The sequence below is a fragment of the Pteropus medius genome, unplaced genomic scaffold, assembly GCF_902729225.1.
Source record: "Pteropus medius unplaced genomic scaffold, Ma_sr-lr_union100, whole genome shotgun sequence".
NCBI classification, from domain to species: domain Eukaryota; kingdom Metazoa; phylum Chordata; class Mammalia; order Chiroptera; family Pteropodidae; genus Pteropus; species Pteropus medius.
In genome coordinates this window covers 86075-105069 of record NW_024347790.1, presented here as the reverse complement: position 1 = coordinate 105069, position 18995 = coordinate 86075, and the positions used below count along the sequence as shown (strand labels likewise).

Below are 18995 nucleotides of genomic sequence, written 5' to 3'. Positions count from 1 at the left end.
TTCATTAATGCTCAGTTTAAGTTTTTTAATTGACATAATACAAATGCATACTGATAAGAATCATGTTTGTGTTTTTTTTTTTTAAATCTTAGAGTCAGGGTATATATTGGAAAAGAGCACTGGACAGTGAGTCTTGACCTAGCCACTAAACTAGTTGTGTAATCTTGGAAGGTTACTCGTCTGTTGCCACTTCAGTGTAAAAATTGAGAATCAGAGCAGATAAAATCTAGTAGTTCAAACTCTAAAAATCTCTCATGATAAACTTGTATTAAAAGTTTATTAAAAGTTTATCATGAGAGATTTTTAGAGTTTGAAATGTTTGAAAGAACAAACATTTATTTAATGCATTCCTCATGCTAGCTTCTGTGCTTGTTTAAGAACTCTGTAAGAGAGGTAGCAATATCTCTATTTTATCAATGAATAGACTTAGGGAAATTGTTGCCCAGTTTCCATAGCTAGCAGTTTGTAGAGTTGGGATACAAACAGTCTGTCTGACTTCAAAGTCTATATTATTTTCTCATGTTGCATTGCTACCTTTCTATGAACCTTTATATTTTCGTCATATTTTTTGTCCACTGCAATTTAGTTCCAAGTATACTTTGGTATATGTTTGTAATAGGAGGATGAAGTGATTCAAAGAAGATACTAGTACCAAGACTTATGGGTCTTATTGAGAATTTGTTTTTTCATTCTCTAGTGCAGGATCTAATTCATGAGTGCCTACTACAGTTTGATATAGTAGACACTTAAATGAAGACTAGAGAGAGTCACAAACATTTAGGAGACTCTGTTGAGCTAATAAATGATGATCCTTTATGAATTTGTCACATTTCAGGTGAATTTCTTAACAGAACTTAATGTCTAATTTTATCTTCATAAATGAGACATTACTGGTGAACTTTGATGCCATTTTTTAAATTGAGAACTATAATTCCTTGCTGAAATGTCTCTTGTTGATGCTTACTATCAGAAAATACAAATTCTATATAAATATATTTTTTGCACATAATGACAAATAACTCTAAGTAAGATTGTACTGTACTTTAGGAATTATCTTGTCCCCATATGTTTTAGCTAGAATCTGCCAACAGTAAAATATATAATGTAAAAACTGCTTAGCCATTATCAGGGACTCTTTCTCCTCTGAGATACGTAATTCTGTGATTTTTTTCTTAGTATTTATGATGAAGTCTTCTTACTCACCATCTAGGTGTTCTCTGGGTTTTTAATAACTTTGGTTAAGGGTATGGGTTCAGATTCCATCTCTGTCACCAGCTGTGGAAGCCTTGGTCAGGTTACTTGGTCAAGTCTCACTTTACGCATTTATAAAATAGGGAAAATAATACCCACCTCATAAAGATTTTAGAATCAAATGAGATAAAGTATAAAGATTGTTTACTATGGACCATTGAGTGGTAGCTATTAGTATTATCCTCTCGAAAGTTTCCTTGCTGTAGGACATGATATTTTCATATGAAAGATGAGTATTTAATTGAAGCTGTATAAGAATTGATAACTGTTTTTCAGGTAATGTAAATGTTAACACTGTCTTTCCACATAAATAAGTAGTTATGCTCATTTGTATTTCAGTGATTGCTTAAACAGGATTAACAGCTTTTTTTTGGTTCTGATTTTCACTACTGGGGTTAACTAAAGCTTTTGGGTGTCATTGTCAAAATAAATGTGGAGAACATGTGACCTTTTGAGATTGGCTTTTTTCACTCAGAGTGAATGACCTCAAGATTGAGTTGCATATATCAAGTTCTTTTTTATTGCTGAATAGAACTGCATGCTATGTGTGTAACCTACTTATGTCATACTCGAAATAAATTTCGAACTTTAAAAAAAGATAAAAAAATAAAGAACATGCAATGGAGAGTAAGAGAGTAAAAAAGAAAAAGGGGAAGGAAGAAGTGACAGAAGGTACAGACTGGCATGTGTCTCCAAAAATTAAAGTGCTTCTACTGCTGGCCTAGGTCGTAAATAAATGCTTTGTGTGGTAATAAATAATACAATATTTATTATTGCACATGTTTTTTTTGCTAACCTAGTTTTTAATAGCTGTAATTCAAAACCTATATTCAAAAATATTTAAGAATACTGTGTGTAGCTTGAGTTTTTAATAAAAAAAACCTCGAAAGTTTAACTTATCTTTCTTAAATAGAAAATTTTTTTTTTCTTATACAGTTTTCAGATGATTTAGGGCTTAAAGCATGAGCCACTGTCCATAGAAGAAATTATGGTAATACACTGGTTATAAGCAGAGAAATTTGTTTTTAGAAATGAAAAATCCTGAATTTTGCTTACAAATACATATTTTTGTTCTTCCAGAGTTTATTTCCAGCTAGCTGTGTAAAACCTGTGCTATAGACCAGTGCTGTCCAATAGAACTTTCTGTGGTGATGATTCGCACTGTCTGATTTGGTAGCTACTAGCCACATTTGGAATTGAGCACTTGAAATATAGTGACTGACGAACTGAATTTCAAATTCTGTTTAATTTTAATTAACTTACATGTAAGCGGCCACATGTGTCTAGTGCAGTGGTTTTTAACTGGTGGCAGTTTTGCTCCCACTGGACATTTGGCAATGTCTGGAGTAATTTTTGGTTGTCAAAACTGGAGAGATACTACTAGCATCTAATGGATAGAAGATAAGGATACTGCTAAACTTGGAATAGTGCACGGGACAGTGTTACCCACTCTACCCTACCCCCTACCTCACCCCCCAGCCAAAAAAAAAAACACCTAAAATATCAATAGTGCTGAGGCACAGAAACCCCGGACTGGTGGCTACTATACTGGCAGATACAAAACAGAATATACAAATTTTATGATCATTGTCTTGTTTACTTATTAATTTTGACTACTACAAATGAAGAGCTTAACGATCTAGTCACATTCGAGATAGTTGACAGTTTTTGTATTTGAAGGTTTGATAAGGTTAGAACAGTGAAGTGACATCTGTGAGTCTCCTGTTGTCTATTTTGTCATTTGATTTATAGAAAGCAAGAACTCATTTACGCTCTAAATACTTCTGTTGAAAATTGTATGAAATAGTATCACCAGCATCTCTTAACAGATGTGAAATGTTGGCTTTAAAAATGATTCAAAATGTTCTCTGATACATACTGAAATATTAATAATTAAATGATACATTGTTCTGCAATTGGTAATGTTTGAATTTGGATGATGAGTATGTGGAATTTCCTTTATTGTGCTCTCTACTTTTGTTTGTGCTTGAGTTTTTCCTTAATTAAAAAGTACTTAGGCATAGGCATAACTAGTAATGATAGAATGTGGAAAGTGACCAATAAATTATCACAAAAATAGTATTCATTTTTCATGCATTTAATTAATCTCTCACAATTGCCAAGTTGCATTAATATGTTCTGTTTTGAAAAAAATGTGTCACATCACTAAAAAAAGTCACTGCACCTACAGTACTGACATTCTTTTACTTTTACAGATTGTCCTGGGTAACATAATGCCAGCTGAGCGTAAAAAGCCAGCAAGTATGGAAGAAAAAGAATCTTTGCTAAACAACAAGGAAAAAGACTGCAGTGAAAGGCGGCCAGTGAGCAGCAGGGAGAAACCAAAAGAGGAGATCAAGCTCACTGCCAAGAAGGAGGTTATTAAGGTCCCTGAAGATAAAAAGAAGAAACTGGAAGAAGATAAGAGAAAAAAAGAAGACAAGGAACGCAAGAAAAAAGAAGAAGAAAAGGTGAAGGCAGAGGAGGAATTAAAGAAAAAAGAGGAAGAAGAAAAAAAGAAACATGAGGAGGAAGAGAGAAAGAAGCAGGAAGAGCAGGCGAAACGACAGCAAGAAGAAGAAGCTGCCCAGTTGAAGTAAGACCATTTATTTTAATGATTGATGTGAAGGAATGGGAAGGTGGGACTGTTTTGGAAAAAGTGATTATTTGAAATAAAACTTTCAGGGCGTAGATCCTTAAGAGTTGAGAGTATCTTAATTTACATATTCTTTTAGTTTCATTGACTTCAGGAATGCTTATGATGCTTTAATTCTTCGAATTAAAAAATAGTAATCTTTAATAAATGTTTTTTGAGAGTAATGTGGATTTTTTTTTAAAAAGCTCTTTTTAGTGGTTGAATCATCTTTTTAAGCTGAAAATCTTTAGTTCTTAATGGCTGCTATTGAGTTCTTACTAGGAAGCGTATCAGTACACATCCTTAAGGCAGTCCTAATGAAGTCAGTTTTATGATCCTCATTTTACAGTTTAATAAAACTAAGCATAAGGAGGTTAAGTACCTTGCCCAAGGTCTCGGTGAACAGTGGAGTGCTGGGATTTTAACTTAGGTTGGGCTGACTTTAACACCTTTGTCCTTAAGTATAATTCCATAATGCCTCATATTCTTTTTCTCAATTTATTTTAAACTTTGTAAATCTATTCAAGTAATATAATAAAGTGGTGAAAAACAAGAGAGTCTTCATAAGAACACCACTAGGATGTAGTGCAAATGACAATTATTGAATAGCATGAGCTCTTTACATATATAATTTAGAAAGCTGTTTGCAAACAATTGTCATGGGTCCACCTGTTTTCTTAATCAAAGTTCTTTGTACAGTACCTTTATTTTTAATGAGGAACTGGAGCCTTAAGTGCGGAAGGCAATAGTATTGTATTCTAGTGTTGGAATATTCAGAACCATGATTCTTAAGAGTTTCTTACTTTTTTTATATTTCACTTTTTTTATTTAACTCACAAGGATATTCAGTTTTACTGTTATCTTTGCTCCCTCTCCCCTCCAATATAGAGAGCTTAAAAAAACAATAACCAAAAAACCCAAAAAATTCAAACATATGCAAAAAATCTAACGGAATGCCCTGGCCCCCTCCTCCCCTCCCCCCATCTACCCAGCGTAAACAATTACCACTTTCCCGGAGTCTTTTAAAGCATCACATCACAATACTACATTACATTTTTTTAGGTGTTTTTAATGCAGATGAAAATTGAGTTACTTAATGCATATATATTGTGCACTACTGCCCAAGTTACAGTTTCTTAAAAGTATGCACTCACTTAATCCTGTGTTTGTGTGTGGCTGGGAGATTTCCAGAGATACTCATATGTCCATGCTCCCGGTGATAAATGTAACTCCCTGTTAACATCCTCGGCTTTTAGTGGAAAAATATCAGTTATAGGGCAGCTCAAGGATAGTTATCACAGAATGATGAAAATTTACTTTTTTTAGAAGTAGATATTTTAAAATACATACTTTGGTATCTTTGAAACCTCAAACCTCAGATTGTCCCTATTCCCACTCCTGCCCAAGTTATTTTACTACTTCTGCAAGTTAAACATATTTCATGTTTTTAGTAGAGATATAGGTAGATTTGTTTTTAACTATTCCTTTCAGGATAAACTGAATTTGTTAACCTTATATTAAAGGGTTTTTATCCTGTAGTTAGTTCTCTTCTGGTTCCTTTCCAGATTTTTAAAATTACACTTGAATTTTAAGCCATGTACTTTATTAAAGATTTAGTTAATGTCTAAGTATGGAAAAATAGTACTTAACATCTCAAAACGTTTTAATGCATTCTTTTATGATGTTTATTCTTTAGCTTAAATATTCCTTGTGGACAATTTTTTTCCTGTTTTTCCAATGATTTTATCTGTTTAAGGTTTTTTAACCTTCACAAGCATATGTTACACTTTTTATATTAAGCATCGTGTGTTTTACAAGTTACTTATTTTTTAACTTTATTGAAGTATAAATAACAAGTAAAAGTGTTTTATACATTTAGCTTACTAGTTGGCAGAATGATTTTTAATCTATTCAAAATCTTCCGCTCTACCACATGCGATATTATTATCAGTATATTATTGGGTGCTTATTATCTTAAGTCATTAATAAAATGTCTTTAGAAGTAGTGAAAGATTCTTTTGCATCTTTTGTTCTTCTTGGCTTCTGATGCTGATGTGATTACTTTTTCATTGACTTTCCCACTTAATGGGATTTGGCATTGATGCTTTAAAATATACAGATTAATTTACTTGGTTTTTCATTTTTTATTTTTGAAATATCTAGAGAGAAGGAAGAATCCCTTCAGCTTCATCAGGAAGCTTGGGAACGACATCAGTTAAGGAAAGAACTTCGTAGCAGAAACCAAAATGCTCCAGACAGTCGACCAGAGGAAAATTTCTTTAGCCGACTCGACTCAAGTTTGAAGAAAAATACTGCTTTTGTCAAGAAACTAAAAACTATTACGGAACAACAGAGAGACTCCTTGTCCCACGATTTTAATGGCCTAAATTTAAGCAAATACATTGCCGAAGCTGTAGCTTCTATTGTGGAAGCAAAGCTAAAAATATCTGATGTGAATTGTGCTGTGCACTTATGCTCTCTCTTTCACCAGCGATATGCCGACTTTGCCCCATCACTTCTTCAGGTTTGGAAAAAACATTTTGAAGCAAGGAAAGAAGAGAAAACACCTAACATTACCAAGTTAAGAACTGATTTACGCTTCATTGCAGAATTGACAATAGTTGGGATTTTCACTGACAAGGAAGGTCTTTCTTTAATCTATGAACAGCTAAAAAATATTATTAATGCCGATCGGGAATCCCATACTCATGTTTCTGTGGTGATTAGTTTTTGTCGACATTGTGGAGATGATATTGCTGGACTTGTACCAAGGAAAGTAAAGAGTGCTGCAGAGAAATTTAATTTGACTTTTCCTCCTAGTGAGATAGTTAGTCCAGAGAAACAGCAACCTTTCCAGAATCTTTTAAAAGAATACTTTACGTCTTTGACCAAACACCTGAAAAGGGACCACAGGGAGCTACAGAATACTGAGAGACAAAACAGGTGATTTTCAAATGTTTCTCAGAATTGAGAATTTATTTTGGAGCTCATACTTAAAAATGTTTAAAGTCTTCATGCCACTGAAAGAACTTGTGGAAAAGGGCTCATTGCAGGTGATTTCTTAACATTCTAGGAAAATTTCAAAGTCTAGCAATCTAAGTACTCATGTTTAAATATGCGCCTACCATAGATTTTGTTTTTGATTTAAAAGAAATATGGCAAGTATATGGTGATTTTTACTTTGTGAATTCGTTTTCTTCCTGTGATTTAAAAACTACTTAATGTCGAGAGATACATTTTCTTTTCTTCACTTATCTACTATCCTTTCGTGCGTGTTTCACTGTTCCCTCTATAACAGGTTTGATTTGTATTTTAATTTATTCATATCAATATTGATACTTGCTTACTCTTTTTTAAGAAATGGGCCATACTTTACCAGTGATAACTTAGGTCAGAAATTTGAAGAATAATGCACCAAATTAGCTGTGAAAAAAGTTTCCTAAGTGCAGCTATGTAAATGCGTTTACAAGAGTCTTTGTCCTGGGGACATCCATTTAAAATTCTAAAGAAATAATGTTGGTGCCCCTGGTAATTAGTGAAGACACCTGATTTAGGGGCCACCTTTGACTGTTATAAGATATGATAGACTACTGGGTAGCAACCATACCAAGGCGGCCTCAACAGACAAAGTTGGTGGCCTTTAGGTCAACTTTTATGGAGGGTGGATTTGGAGGAGGACTGAGGTGATACAAAAAGGAGGCAATTGCAGTAGCCTGTGGCTGAGACTTTGCAACTACTTAAAGTGCATGGTTAAAAGTCTGAAGTTGCCAGTGATAAGGAATTAATAGGGGGGAGTATACTTTTCTATCCTCATAAGCCTACAGTTGGAAAAGACTGACTGGTTTAAGTAGTTACTACTTAACCAGAAGAGAAGACAAATAGTTATGCCAGTAGTACAGTTAGGTTAGTGTCAGCATGGGTGCAGAGACTATATGGCTGGCTATCTGGCGGCTGAGGGGTACTCAGAGGTGAGAGTTTAAGATAGTAGTTGTGTTCCTCAGTGTTTAAAAAAACAAAAATCCTTGTGCTTTTGAGTAATGAGGACTGTTTTAAACTATGAAAAGGCAACTTAGAATGTATATAGTCAATAATGGATTAAAAAGGAAAATGGTGGTCTATTAATAATTACACATTTAAGATTTCTCGATTGTGATTTACAGTGTTTGTCATTTTCCTCATCTTTTTCCTTTTCCCATGTGTTCTACCTAATACATGACAACTGATTTTTTAAGTATGCTTCTGATTACTTTTTAATAGCTACTTTAAGGGTTTTGTGTGTGTATTTGCTTTTGATTGGCCTTATAGAAACTTAGAGGGCAAAGAAGTTCTACAATTATTTAATCACCTTTCCAGTGTAGGAATTTTACAGGTTATCTGACAGAATAAGTTCTTCCTCTGAAAACCTCTCAAAGGAGCTTAGTGCTCTAACCCATTCTGATGTTGGACACACGTATTTCCTAGGAATTCAAGCTGAAATTTAACTCTCCCTTCAATGTACTTTTCTGGTACAGATGGAATAAAGCCCAAAGTGGGGGTCCATGACCTTTTTATATGTTGACAGTGAATTTAGTTTAGAAACTGAGGCTAAGCATTTAGATATTTTTATGGCAATTTTCTATTGTCATGATATTTTTACTGTGTTTTATAAAAGTGTCTACAATGACTAGAAAAAATTATTCCTTAACCACAAATAGTTTGAGAAACACTGGCTTCTCATTCAGATATTACTGATGGTACTATACCAAATATTTGGAGTCAAGATGTTTCCTTTTCATCTTCAGGCTAAATACCTCCCTCAATGACTCCAGATACTTCACTATTCTTAGGATATTTGTTTTGGATGCACTCTTTTCATCCTCAGACGTAAAACTCTATTAGTTTTCATAGATGCCTTGTTCTTTTGACTTTTTGTTAGGCTTAGGTACACCTAAAGCCTAATTTCTCTACTGTCAAACCAGTTCTTCATCTTGAACTACTGAAATAATTGTTTAAACCTAATTACAGACTTTCTTATTTCTTTTAAACTTTAGGTGCTTTTGATATATCATTTTAACCTAATGATAATTTTGAACATTGATTATATTTATAGTATTAATTGTTCTTAGCCACTGGCACTTTCAATTTGATAAACAGACCTTCTGTTCTTTCATTATTCAAGACACCGATGAAAATTTAGAACAGGATATAGTGTTAAAAGCATGGATAGTGGTTTTTTTCTAGAAACTTACTCATTTAAAATACAGAACTATTAACCTGTGGTTGTTAGAGGAGTTTATTTACCTAGTATAAATTGACCTTAGCATTGTAGCAGCCATTTTGTTATGGGAGACTGCCCACTTAGATGTAATACTTTGGGTGATGTGAGAATCTTAATCATAATATAGAAAATGGCATTTGGCTTAATAAATCACTCATGCCTTAGATTAGCTTCAACTTGTGCAGCTTCTGTAGTGAAATGATTTAAATACCTGACTGAGCAAAGAAGACGTGAGGAATGGATTAGTGCAGAGTCCCTATTTGGCCTAATGTTAGTCCCCTTACTTCTAAGAGGGCACATTACAGTGTACTGTTAAAATGTCCAGTTTCCAGTGTTTGTTCCCTCCCAACCATTATTCAGTAGGTGGTTTTGAGGTTTTCTACATCAGGAATAAATCACAGCCAGTAATTTTTTCCAGTAAGGTTTGTTTTTAGACACGATAATGCTAGAAATCTAAGTGCCAAGCTAGTGGATATTTAAGACTCATATGTAGTTAAATTACTTTAAGCCTTTTTTTTTTTTTTGATATTTTGACAAGATGGATTAAAAATATCAAATACACTATTTTCAGTCGATAAATCCCAAATGCCCTTGATCATTTTAATTAGCTTGAGAGATCACACTATTAGAGCTTATGAAGTCTTAGTCTATGCTCAAAAAAACCCGTGTTTAAAAATTTATCAACCAATTAAAAAATAGAGTAATAAAATATCTGGTAATTTCTTAAAGACAGTAATGAATGAATGAAGGCAGTGACTGGATGAGACCTATTGAGTCTCAACTGTCATTTTTATGTTATCTGGGTTGATAACCATAGGATTGGATAGCTAGTTCAGTTTCTAAGACCCTGAGGGATTTAGTTATAAGCAGGCAATACAACTGACCCTGGGATTGAGTGAATTCAAATAAATTTGAATTTACAAGCTTTTTTTTACTTAAAAGAATGTTTTTTTAAAATACATTTTGTTAAGTGATTGATGTGGGGAGTTGTGATATTTACACACTTAAAAACATCTAGTAATATTCGCCAATTCAGAACTTAGAGCTTCTTGGTAGGTTTTGCATTTTTTTACTTCAGTGCTCTCTGTACTTGAAATGCTTTGTACTTTGCAATATTATTCTCATAGAGGTAATATAACGTATTTTTTTTACATTTAAAATTGGTTGAAGAAATTATTTAATATTGGATGTAACAACGTTAATTGTGTAAGTTTGTTTCTTGCAATATAGTGGAATCATGAATTCAGCTATTAAGTCAGAATTTTTCTTGAATAATTCTGAAGTATTTTAATTCCTGTTTTTCTCTGTAATTGGTGGGAGTAATGGCAGGTTTCTCTATTCAAGACTACTAGTGAATTAAAACCGTCATAATTGCGTACTCAGTCCAGCAGCAGTAAGTGATTTGCTTTAAAATTTTGTTTAAAATAGCAAGTGGGTAGCTCCCCCCCCCCGCCATTGTTAATAAAATTAGGGAAGTTTTTTTTATTAATGCAAATTCATGAGACTTTAACAATGTTGAGACTTAACCTAATGTTAAATAGTGTTACTTTTACCTTTCACTTTTCTTCCAGGTAAGTTGTACCTTTACAGGTAGATTCTTTGATAAACTGTGTAGTGTTTAAGCACTATTAGGATGTATTATGGTTGTGCTTTAGACTTAAAGAGGCTAACAATTTTATAAGTGCTCTAAAATTGTTTCCTCCTTCAGATATTCTCTAATTCTGATTCAGTGATTTTGACATAGTTGTTTAATAAATATTTGATTGAGTAGTTTTGCTTAACTGTGTTCTAGTGTCTTTTCACATAAGATTAGAAGATATCCATAACCAAATTCTAAAATGAAACCAAAAGAAAATGTGAGATAATGCTCATGAAATTTAAATTAATTCTCATGAAAATCCAACAGCGTGCTAAACGAGATGAAAAGTGAAACCTAGTACTTTTTTCATAGGTCTGCTTCATAATTACTTTTTCAAGATTTAGGCATGTGTTCTATTATTTTGCATGACTGCATAAGGTCAAAGCCAAAATGGATTTTCTGTTTTCTTGGTGTTTTTTTCTTTTTTAATTTGGTTAATAGAAGATCAAAATATTTGGCATTGAGCTTCTTGCCTTTCCAACAGTGGGCTCTGGCTTTTTTTTGTTGTTGTTGATATAGTACATTGCATGTATCATCTTAATTGATCCTTGCAGTATCCTTGACAGAAATACCTCTATTTTGAAGGTGATAGATCAGGTTTAGGGACTAAAGAGCTTGCCCAATGTGACTTAGATAGCAAATGACAGAATCAGGTTATTTTTTCTACCTATTCATATTGTATTTTTCACAACTTCATCTTCATTTAGTACTTGTACTTGTTTTTAAAGTGTCTAGTAAGTACATTAGCTACTCAGTACTTACCAAGTTATATCTAAACAAAAGAAGGACCCAGAAGAGGTTTTAGAACTAGTACCCTGATGTGGAAAGACTTGCCTTTGATATATATGCATTTGATAGATATTCTAGTTTCAATATAAATTACCAAGTGGATAATTTTACTTTAATTGAGAGGTAGTATAGTCCAGTAGTTTATGAGCATGGACTCTGAAGCCAGACTTGCTTGGACTGAAGTCTTTGATCTGTTATTTACTCACTCTGTAACTGGGCAACTTGCCTCATTCTCTGTTTCAGTTTTCTCTTCTGTAAAATGGGATTAACAGTAGCACTGTGTCTCTGAGGTAAAGCTAAATGATGCAGTGAATTCCTCTGTAAAAACATTTAGTAATAGTGTCTGGCACATTGTAAGTGTACAATAAATGTTCACCCTTAATATATTGCCTGCTTAATCCTTTAGAAATACTTTTAAATGAGAATTTCTCTGTGCCTTTTTATGACTTTGAAAATTTGTATGTTAAACTTCTTATAACTTATAACTTATTTAAAAAAATTTTTTAAACTACAAAGCAGTAAATAATATACAAAATAAAATAAATAGCAAGAAAATCAAGCAATAATAAAAATACATGGAAAAAACAAGATATGTTTCTTAATACTAGAATTTGTTGAGGTATTCATGCCTTTCCTTATGAGATAATGATGCTCAATTGAAGAATGAGCTATTTGATATTTTCTGTTAGCTTTTCAATATTAAATTAGTAATATAAAAACACTTCAGAAATCAAAGATTGATGTACCTTAGGGGTACTTCCAGACAATGATATCTCACATATAGTGGGTGAAAGAGGTCTACTTTCTTATATTTTTATTATAATGAATATGACTTGAAATTAATATTGTTTCATTGCTTTCTTTTCATATCTTTAAAATGATGCTAGTACCTCCCTATTGTGTAGTGATACTAGGAGAAGGAATGACCTCACTTACAATACATTTACTACTAACTCAGTTATCTCCAGTTATGACAGGGATGGAGCGGGTAGGGACTATGGCTCACAGGCCAGATCAGGCCCACCACTAGTTTTTGTACAGCCAGCGAGCTAAGAATGGTCTTTACCTTTTCAAATGGTTGAAAAAAATCAAAAGAAGGAGATTTTGTGAAATACTGAAATTTTGTGAAGTTCAAATTTCAGTGTCTATAAGTAAAGTTTTATTGGAACATAGTCCCACTTATTTATGAATTGTTTGTGCTTTTGTGCTGTCACAGCAGAGTTGACTAGTTGCAACAGACTATATGGCCTGCAAAGCATAAAGTATTTATTATCTGGCCCTTTGCAGAAAATGTTTGCTGAACTCTAATTTATGACAGTATCAAAAGTATGGCTTCATTTCAACTTTCAGCAATAGGTGTGCTTCTGAAGAGATTGTGATTATAATTACATGTAAAGTCATATTTCCAGCTTGATTTTGCTTAGTGATATATTCCCATGGAGTTCACATATGAAATTTTGGTGAGATTTATACTGATGTACAGAAGAGGTGCTCTGGTCCATTGTGCTGTGTAATGTTTAGTACCCTCATGCAGATATTCTAAAAAATTTAATCAAACTGAAAAGTTTTGCCTATGGGCTTCATAAACTTATAAAAAACTAACACGTATAGCAAGTCATTGAAAAATGTTTCATTTTATTTCCTTACAACCTCAAAATGATTCTAGGAGTTTTGAACTAGGTCAGGCACCCATGATGAGTTAATTCTTTGCTTGAAGTTTATAGTCTTACTGCATACTGTGGTTTAGTCAGATGTTTAGTAAATGTATATTAAATGGTCAAAGAAAGTGGATATAACTATGTAAATTTTGTGTATAACAGAACTCTTCTAATGTCATTCATTTCATTGGTATCCTGTACCTCTTACCAGGTGCTTTTACTATAAGATACAAGAAGGAAACAAACCAACCAAAAGCTAAGCTATTTTTCCCTGCAGAGTGTTTTCACTAGATAGTAACCTAAACATGTATAAAGTATGTAGTTAGGGACTGTTAAAAAAATTTGACCACGAAGTTAAGATTTGGGAGAGGGTGAAGAGTATCTCTAAAGCTTCAGAATTTTAAATTTGTTCCAGGAGTATTGGAAAGGAACTGGAATGAATACAGAGAGCTATCATAAAATTAAATCATTTTTAATTGACCTATTGCAAAGTCCCAGGCAAATATTTGAAAGTGAGGTTGATACTGGAAAAGGAGTGTTCGTTTTCTTTCTAATAAAATAGTGCCTTGCCACTGATTAAATACTATGTCTTTAATGAATATAGTATAACCTAAAAGTGGATGTATGTTCTTCAGATGACCAGAATGTCAGAACTTGTTAGAGAAATAATGTTCCAGGTGGTTATTTTGAGATATTTTCATTTTCTTTTCAAGTACTGAAATAATTTTGCATCTTAATTGTCATTAGAAGTCCTTTAGAACTGTTATTATCCCTTTTAATGTAATTTGCTTCAGGATAAACTTTTTATTGATTAAAACTTTTCCGAATAATACATTGGAGAGCATTTTAGAGTAGCCTACTTTTGAGTAGTATTTGTTCAAATCATTTCATTTAATGGCTTTTTTTAACTTCAAAAATGACATTCTAATGGAAAGTTGTAACAAGCTCATTCAAAGTACTGTTAGTCATTTCTTTTATAGGTCGAATATTTTTAAATGCTTTGGGTTTTTTTAATTTTTAAAATTTACTGATAAAATAACCTCTTTTTTTGCCTGTAAAAGCAGAGAAAAACTGTTCTCCATTGAAGTGTTTTTAGAGTTTTTAGAGACATGCTTTTTAGCCTGGATTATTATGGTTAAACTGTTTTGCCATTTCACTAATCTGTGGAATGATGTGGTGGTCTAATGTATATTTAAATCAAGAAAACGAGAGAGAGAGTTTCTCATTTTAGGTCCTAATAGGCCAGATTTTGGGAAAAAAAAAAATAGAGTTAGTAAATAGTAACTAATCTATATATTGATTAATCTTGTGCTTTTAATGATAACTGATATTCCTAAAATAGAAAATGTTATTGGGAATATTACATTTAAACAAAAGTTTATGTAGGCAGGAATGTAGTAAGATGGGAAAGTCTGGAAATTACTGCAGATAAGCAGGGATGAATAAGTGTAGGCATGATTTTTCCACTTTATTTTCTATAACTTAGAAGAAGATAACATTTCACACACACATGCACACAAAACCTTGTAATTCATTTTCTTCCTTGTTCCTAAGAAAACTCAAATGACAAGGAATAAAAAAACTTTTACATACTACTTTTGAAAATGATTTAATTTACAATTTATAATTAACTTTTTGAAACCTGAATTGTATTTGCATTAAGATTTATCAATTTCAAATGTTATACTACTACATAAATATTTAATTATAGAAAAATTGGATCCAGTTATTGATTCTCTACCATCTATACTAATATAGTAAGAATTTTACTTGACTTTATACATTTTGAGAATTTTCAGTAGTTTTACATTTCTTGTTACGAGTGGCTTATTAGTGAACTGTTTGCAGAGTGGAAGAGAAGTTACGTCTTCTGCTTCCAGAGACAGCCTGGCCTTAATTAAGTGGGTTGCTCAGTTAATATTTGTTAAATGGATAAATAACCAGTACTTGCACAGTAAATTGAGAATTGGCTATATGGAAGATAAGAGCTTTTTCAGCAGATAATCTCAATTCAAATCATTGTGAAAGTTTAAAAATACTTACGTCTATAACCTGTTTTTTTCTATAACCTGTTTTTAAAAACTAACTTGTCTAGGTATATAAGTATTTTTGGTTAAATGTGTGAGGGGAACATGGCTGTAACAAAAGCCTAAATACTTTTTATTTAGTGGCATATTGTTAAATTTTATATTTCTGTAGGCATAATTGTTAATCATACTCTATTCTTTGAGGAACCAATGTTAAAATGTAATTGTTTAGGTGAAGTTGATTATACAAATTTTGATTTTCAGTTACATCTTGAAAATGTTAACAAAAATTAAGTTATTGAAGATTGTGCCAATAAGCTTGTGTGATAAAATCAAATTTTATTGAAGTTCCTAGTGTAAGAACACGTGATCACATCTTTTTCGATAAGATTATCAGATTACCTCATTTGTTTATAGGCGTATTCTACATTCTAAAGGGGAGCTAAGTGAAGATAGACATAAACAGTATGAGGAATTTGCTATGTCTTATCAGAAGCTGCTGGCAAATTCTCAATCCTTAGCGGACCTTTTGGATGAAAATATGCCAGATCTTCCTCAAGACAAACCAACACCAGAAGGTAAGATATCCTTAAAAACAAACACTGTGGTTTTCTAGTTAGTACTATCACTTATCTTTAGTCTTGTCAGATGTGTATTAAAAATTTAAGTTTTTTAAATGCCTTTACATTTTTGAAAATGAAATAGTGTTAAGACCTACTAAGACCCTTGAAAAACTACTTAAAATGTTCCTCCTAATGGAAAGGATTTTGAATATAGAGAATAATAATTAACTTAGATATGATGAGTTCCTTAGGGTTCTTTTGTAACAGATATCCTTGGATTATATTCAGTGGGCCTTCTTAAGTCGTACTTGGAGTTATGGAAAGATTCACTTTATTTCTCAGGTGATAAAGAGGATTGGACCTAATATTTCTGTATTCTTATTTTTAATCTATTTGTTTTATATATTATCTTGTTATTATTTAGAAGTAAAGCTTACCCTGCAGTTTTATGAGATAAATTATCATTTTGTGAGATGAATTGTTTTCCATATTATTTCAAAGGTGTTTTAAACTTCCATTTTGATTTTCCTTAAGTTGGTAAGGTTCCTAATATATTTTGCTAACTTGTCATACCAACTACTTGATAAAATAATTATATTTATGTCAGGTAGATAAGTGTTAATAAATTATTAATCTTTAAAACTATCTGGCAGTTCTGTTTACTTAAGAATCTTAATAGCGAAGTATTTGTAAAGTGTATAGTATGTGTGTTATATGTGCTGTTTAGCCAGCTCTGACTCCTGGTGACTCTAAATGAGGGATGTGCACAGTGTCCTCTCCTCACCTGCCCTGCTTAGCTCCTGTAGACTCATGCCTACAGCTGTTTTTATGGAATCAATCTGTCTCATAATTTGGTCTTCCTCTTTTTCTGCTGCCTTCTGTTTTTCCCAACACCCTTGTCTTTTCCAAAGGACCCTGCTTTCTCATGATGTACCCAAAATAAGGCAGCTTCTATTTTGTCATTTTTGCTTCCAGAGATATTTCAGGCTTAACTTGCTCTAGAAGAACCCCACTGTTCACTTTTCTGGCAGTCCAGGGTATCTGTAAAACTCTCCTCCACCACCGTATTTCAGATAAATCAGTTTTTTCCTATCAGCTTCTTCACTGACTTTCTCATCTGTACGTAATAATTGGGAATATGAGGGTGTGGATCATCTTAACCTTGCTCTCTAATGAAATGCCTTTGCCCTGGGTGATCTTTCCTGATTCTTCCATTGCTGCCCTTCTGAGTCTCATCCTTCTCTTGATTTCTTGGCTGGAGTCTCCATTTAAATTGATGACTGAGCAAAATCTTTAACAATTTCAATGTCTTTGTTGTCTACGTTAAAATTGTGTATTTCTTTTGTAATCATGATGTTTGTTTTCTTGATGTTCAAATGCAGTCCTGCTTTGGCACTTTCTTTTTCCACTTTCATCAGAAATCATTTCAAATCATTTCTTTCTGCCAATAAGATGGTGTCATCTGCATATCTGAAGTTATAGCTATTTATTCCACTAATTTTCACTCCTTCTTCTGAATCTAGCCGTTTTTCATATATGTTCTGTAATTAAATTAAACAAAGAGGGAAGAAAAAAAATGCCCCCATATTCTGTCCTAACAGTGGCTGCCTGTCCACAACACAAGTTCCACATTAGGACAATAAAGTACATGCCTGTTTCTTTCAGAGCAACCCATAACTTTTCATGATCCACACAGTCAAAGGCTTTATTGTAGTTTATAAAACATAGACTAACTTTCTTCCAAAATTCTTTGGAGCACTCCATTGTCCAGTGAATGCTCGCAATTAGATCTTGAGTGCCTCTTCCTTTTCCGAATCCATCTTGAACATCGAGCATTTCTTGTTCCACGTAAGGTAGAAGCCTTTGTTGTATCACCTTGTGCATCACTTGTGTGGGAAATTAGAGCAATGGTCTTATCATTAATGCACTCCTTGGCATATCCTTTCTTGACAACTGGAATGCATGTTGAATGTGTTTAGCCCTCTAGTCCGTATATAGTCCGTAGGGGAAGGCCATTGTTTTGTTTTCCATATTTGTTAACATATTCTTGTTAGAATTTTGACAGCTTAAGTCTCTGTGGCTTGAAATCATTCTGTCTTTATCTCATTTGCCTCTAGTAATGTATTCTCAGTCCTTTCAGGGCAGCTTTCACTTTGCTTTCTAGAATTACAGATTCTTCCTCATAGCAGTCTTCATCATCCTTTTGTCTCTTCTGTTTAGATTTTTAGTATTCTCTGTCCACCCTCCCTTTATTTTTACCTGGTCAGATAATGTGCTTCATTGTTTGTCATTTAGCATTCCTAACCTAGGTTGAATTTCTTTTATTTTAATTTTCTGATAAAAAATCTTTTGTTTTTCTTTTATCATTGTTCTCTTCTATTTCCTTACATTGACTCTTATAATAGTTCCCTTCATCTCTGTGTAACAATTGTTGAGAATCTGCGTTCGGGATTCTAACCCTGCTTTTGTCACCTTTTATTTTTGTCTCTTTCCTATCTCTAACAATTTTTAGTGTTTCTTCCATCATCCATCTCAAGTTTTCTTTCCTTTTTATTTCTGGCATTGTCTTTTCACATTCTTCCCTAATAATATTTCCTTTTTTGCTTTCAAGGTAAATTTCCAGTTTACCTTGGTTCACGCATCTTCGATATCATGTATGTGTTGTACAGCACTGTAGTTTCCTTTTGCCTTTGTGCATATTCACTGCTAGATATCCTTTCTGTTTTGACCTAGTTGCGTCGTTAGCAACAGTGCTGTTGGTACTCATTCTCTGCTCTTCCTCAGTAACTGAGTGGGAGTCTCATCTTTCAGCACTGTCTCATATTTCATTTTGGACTGTCTCATTATAGGGTTTTCAAGGTAAAAGCAACGATTAAAAAAAGAGAGAGAGAAACGAAAATGCAGTAGTGGTTTACCACTGCTGTTCATTGTGTGGGTCCAAATCACATGTGCTTGAGTCTGTGATGTTACAGTCACCAAACACATGCAAGATGAAAGGGCCCCTGCTTGCATTTGTAAAGTATCCTTTTGTAATATAAGAAGTGCTTTGTATTTTACATTCTCAGTTAAAAATATCTATCATACACTTCATGTTTTATGTCCTTAATTAGAAATGCTTATTGTATACTGTGAATATTATGTAGTAATGTACATAATTTCCACTAATTCTTTTATCT

The 18995-nt window shown here is 33.0% G+C and overlaps 1 protein-coding gene across 4 annotated transcripts in view; it reads left to right on the top strand.

The window, feature by feature from the left end:
• The window catches only part of UPF2 (UPF2 regulator of nonsense mediated mRNA decay), a 93645-nt gene that overhangs the window by 1793 nt on the left and 72857 nt on the right, over positions 1-18995 (top strand). For all 4 annotated transcript variants that reach the window (XM_039877371.1, XM_039877369.1, XM_039877372.1 and 1 more), the window contains exons 2-4: positions 3468-3847; positions 6050-6829; positions 15674-15834. In XM_039877371.1, the coding sequence (XP_039733305.1) occupies positions 3486-3847; positions 6050-6829; positions 15674-15834 (1303 nt within the window). In that variant the 5' untranslated portion in view covers positions 3468-3485. The remainder of the gene's footprint in view (positions 1-3467; positions 3848-6049; positions 6830-15673; positions 15835-18995) is intronic.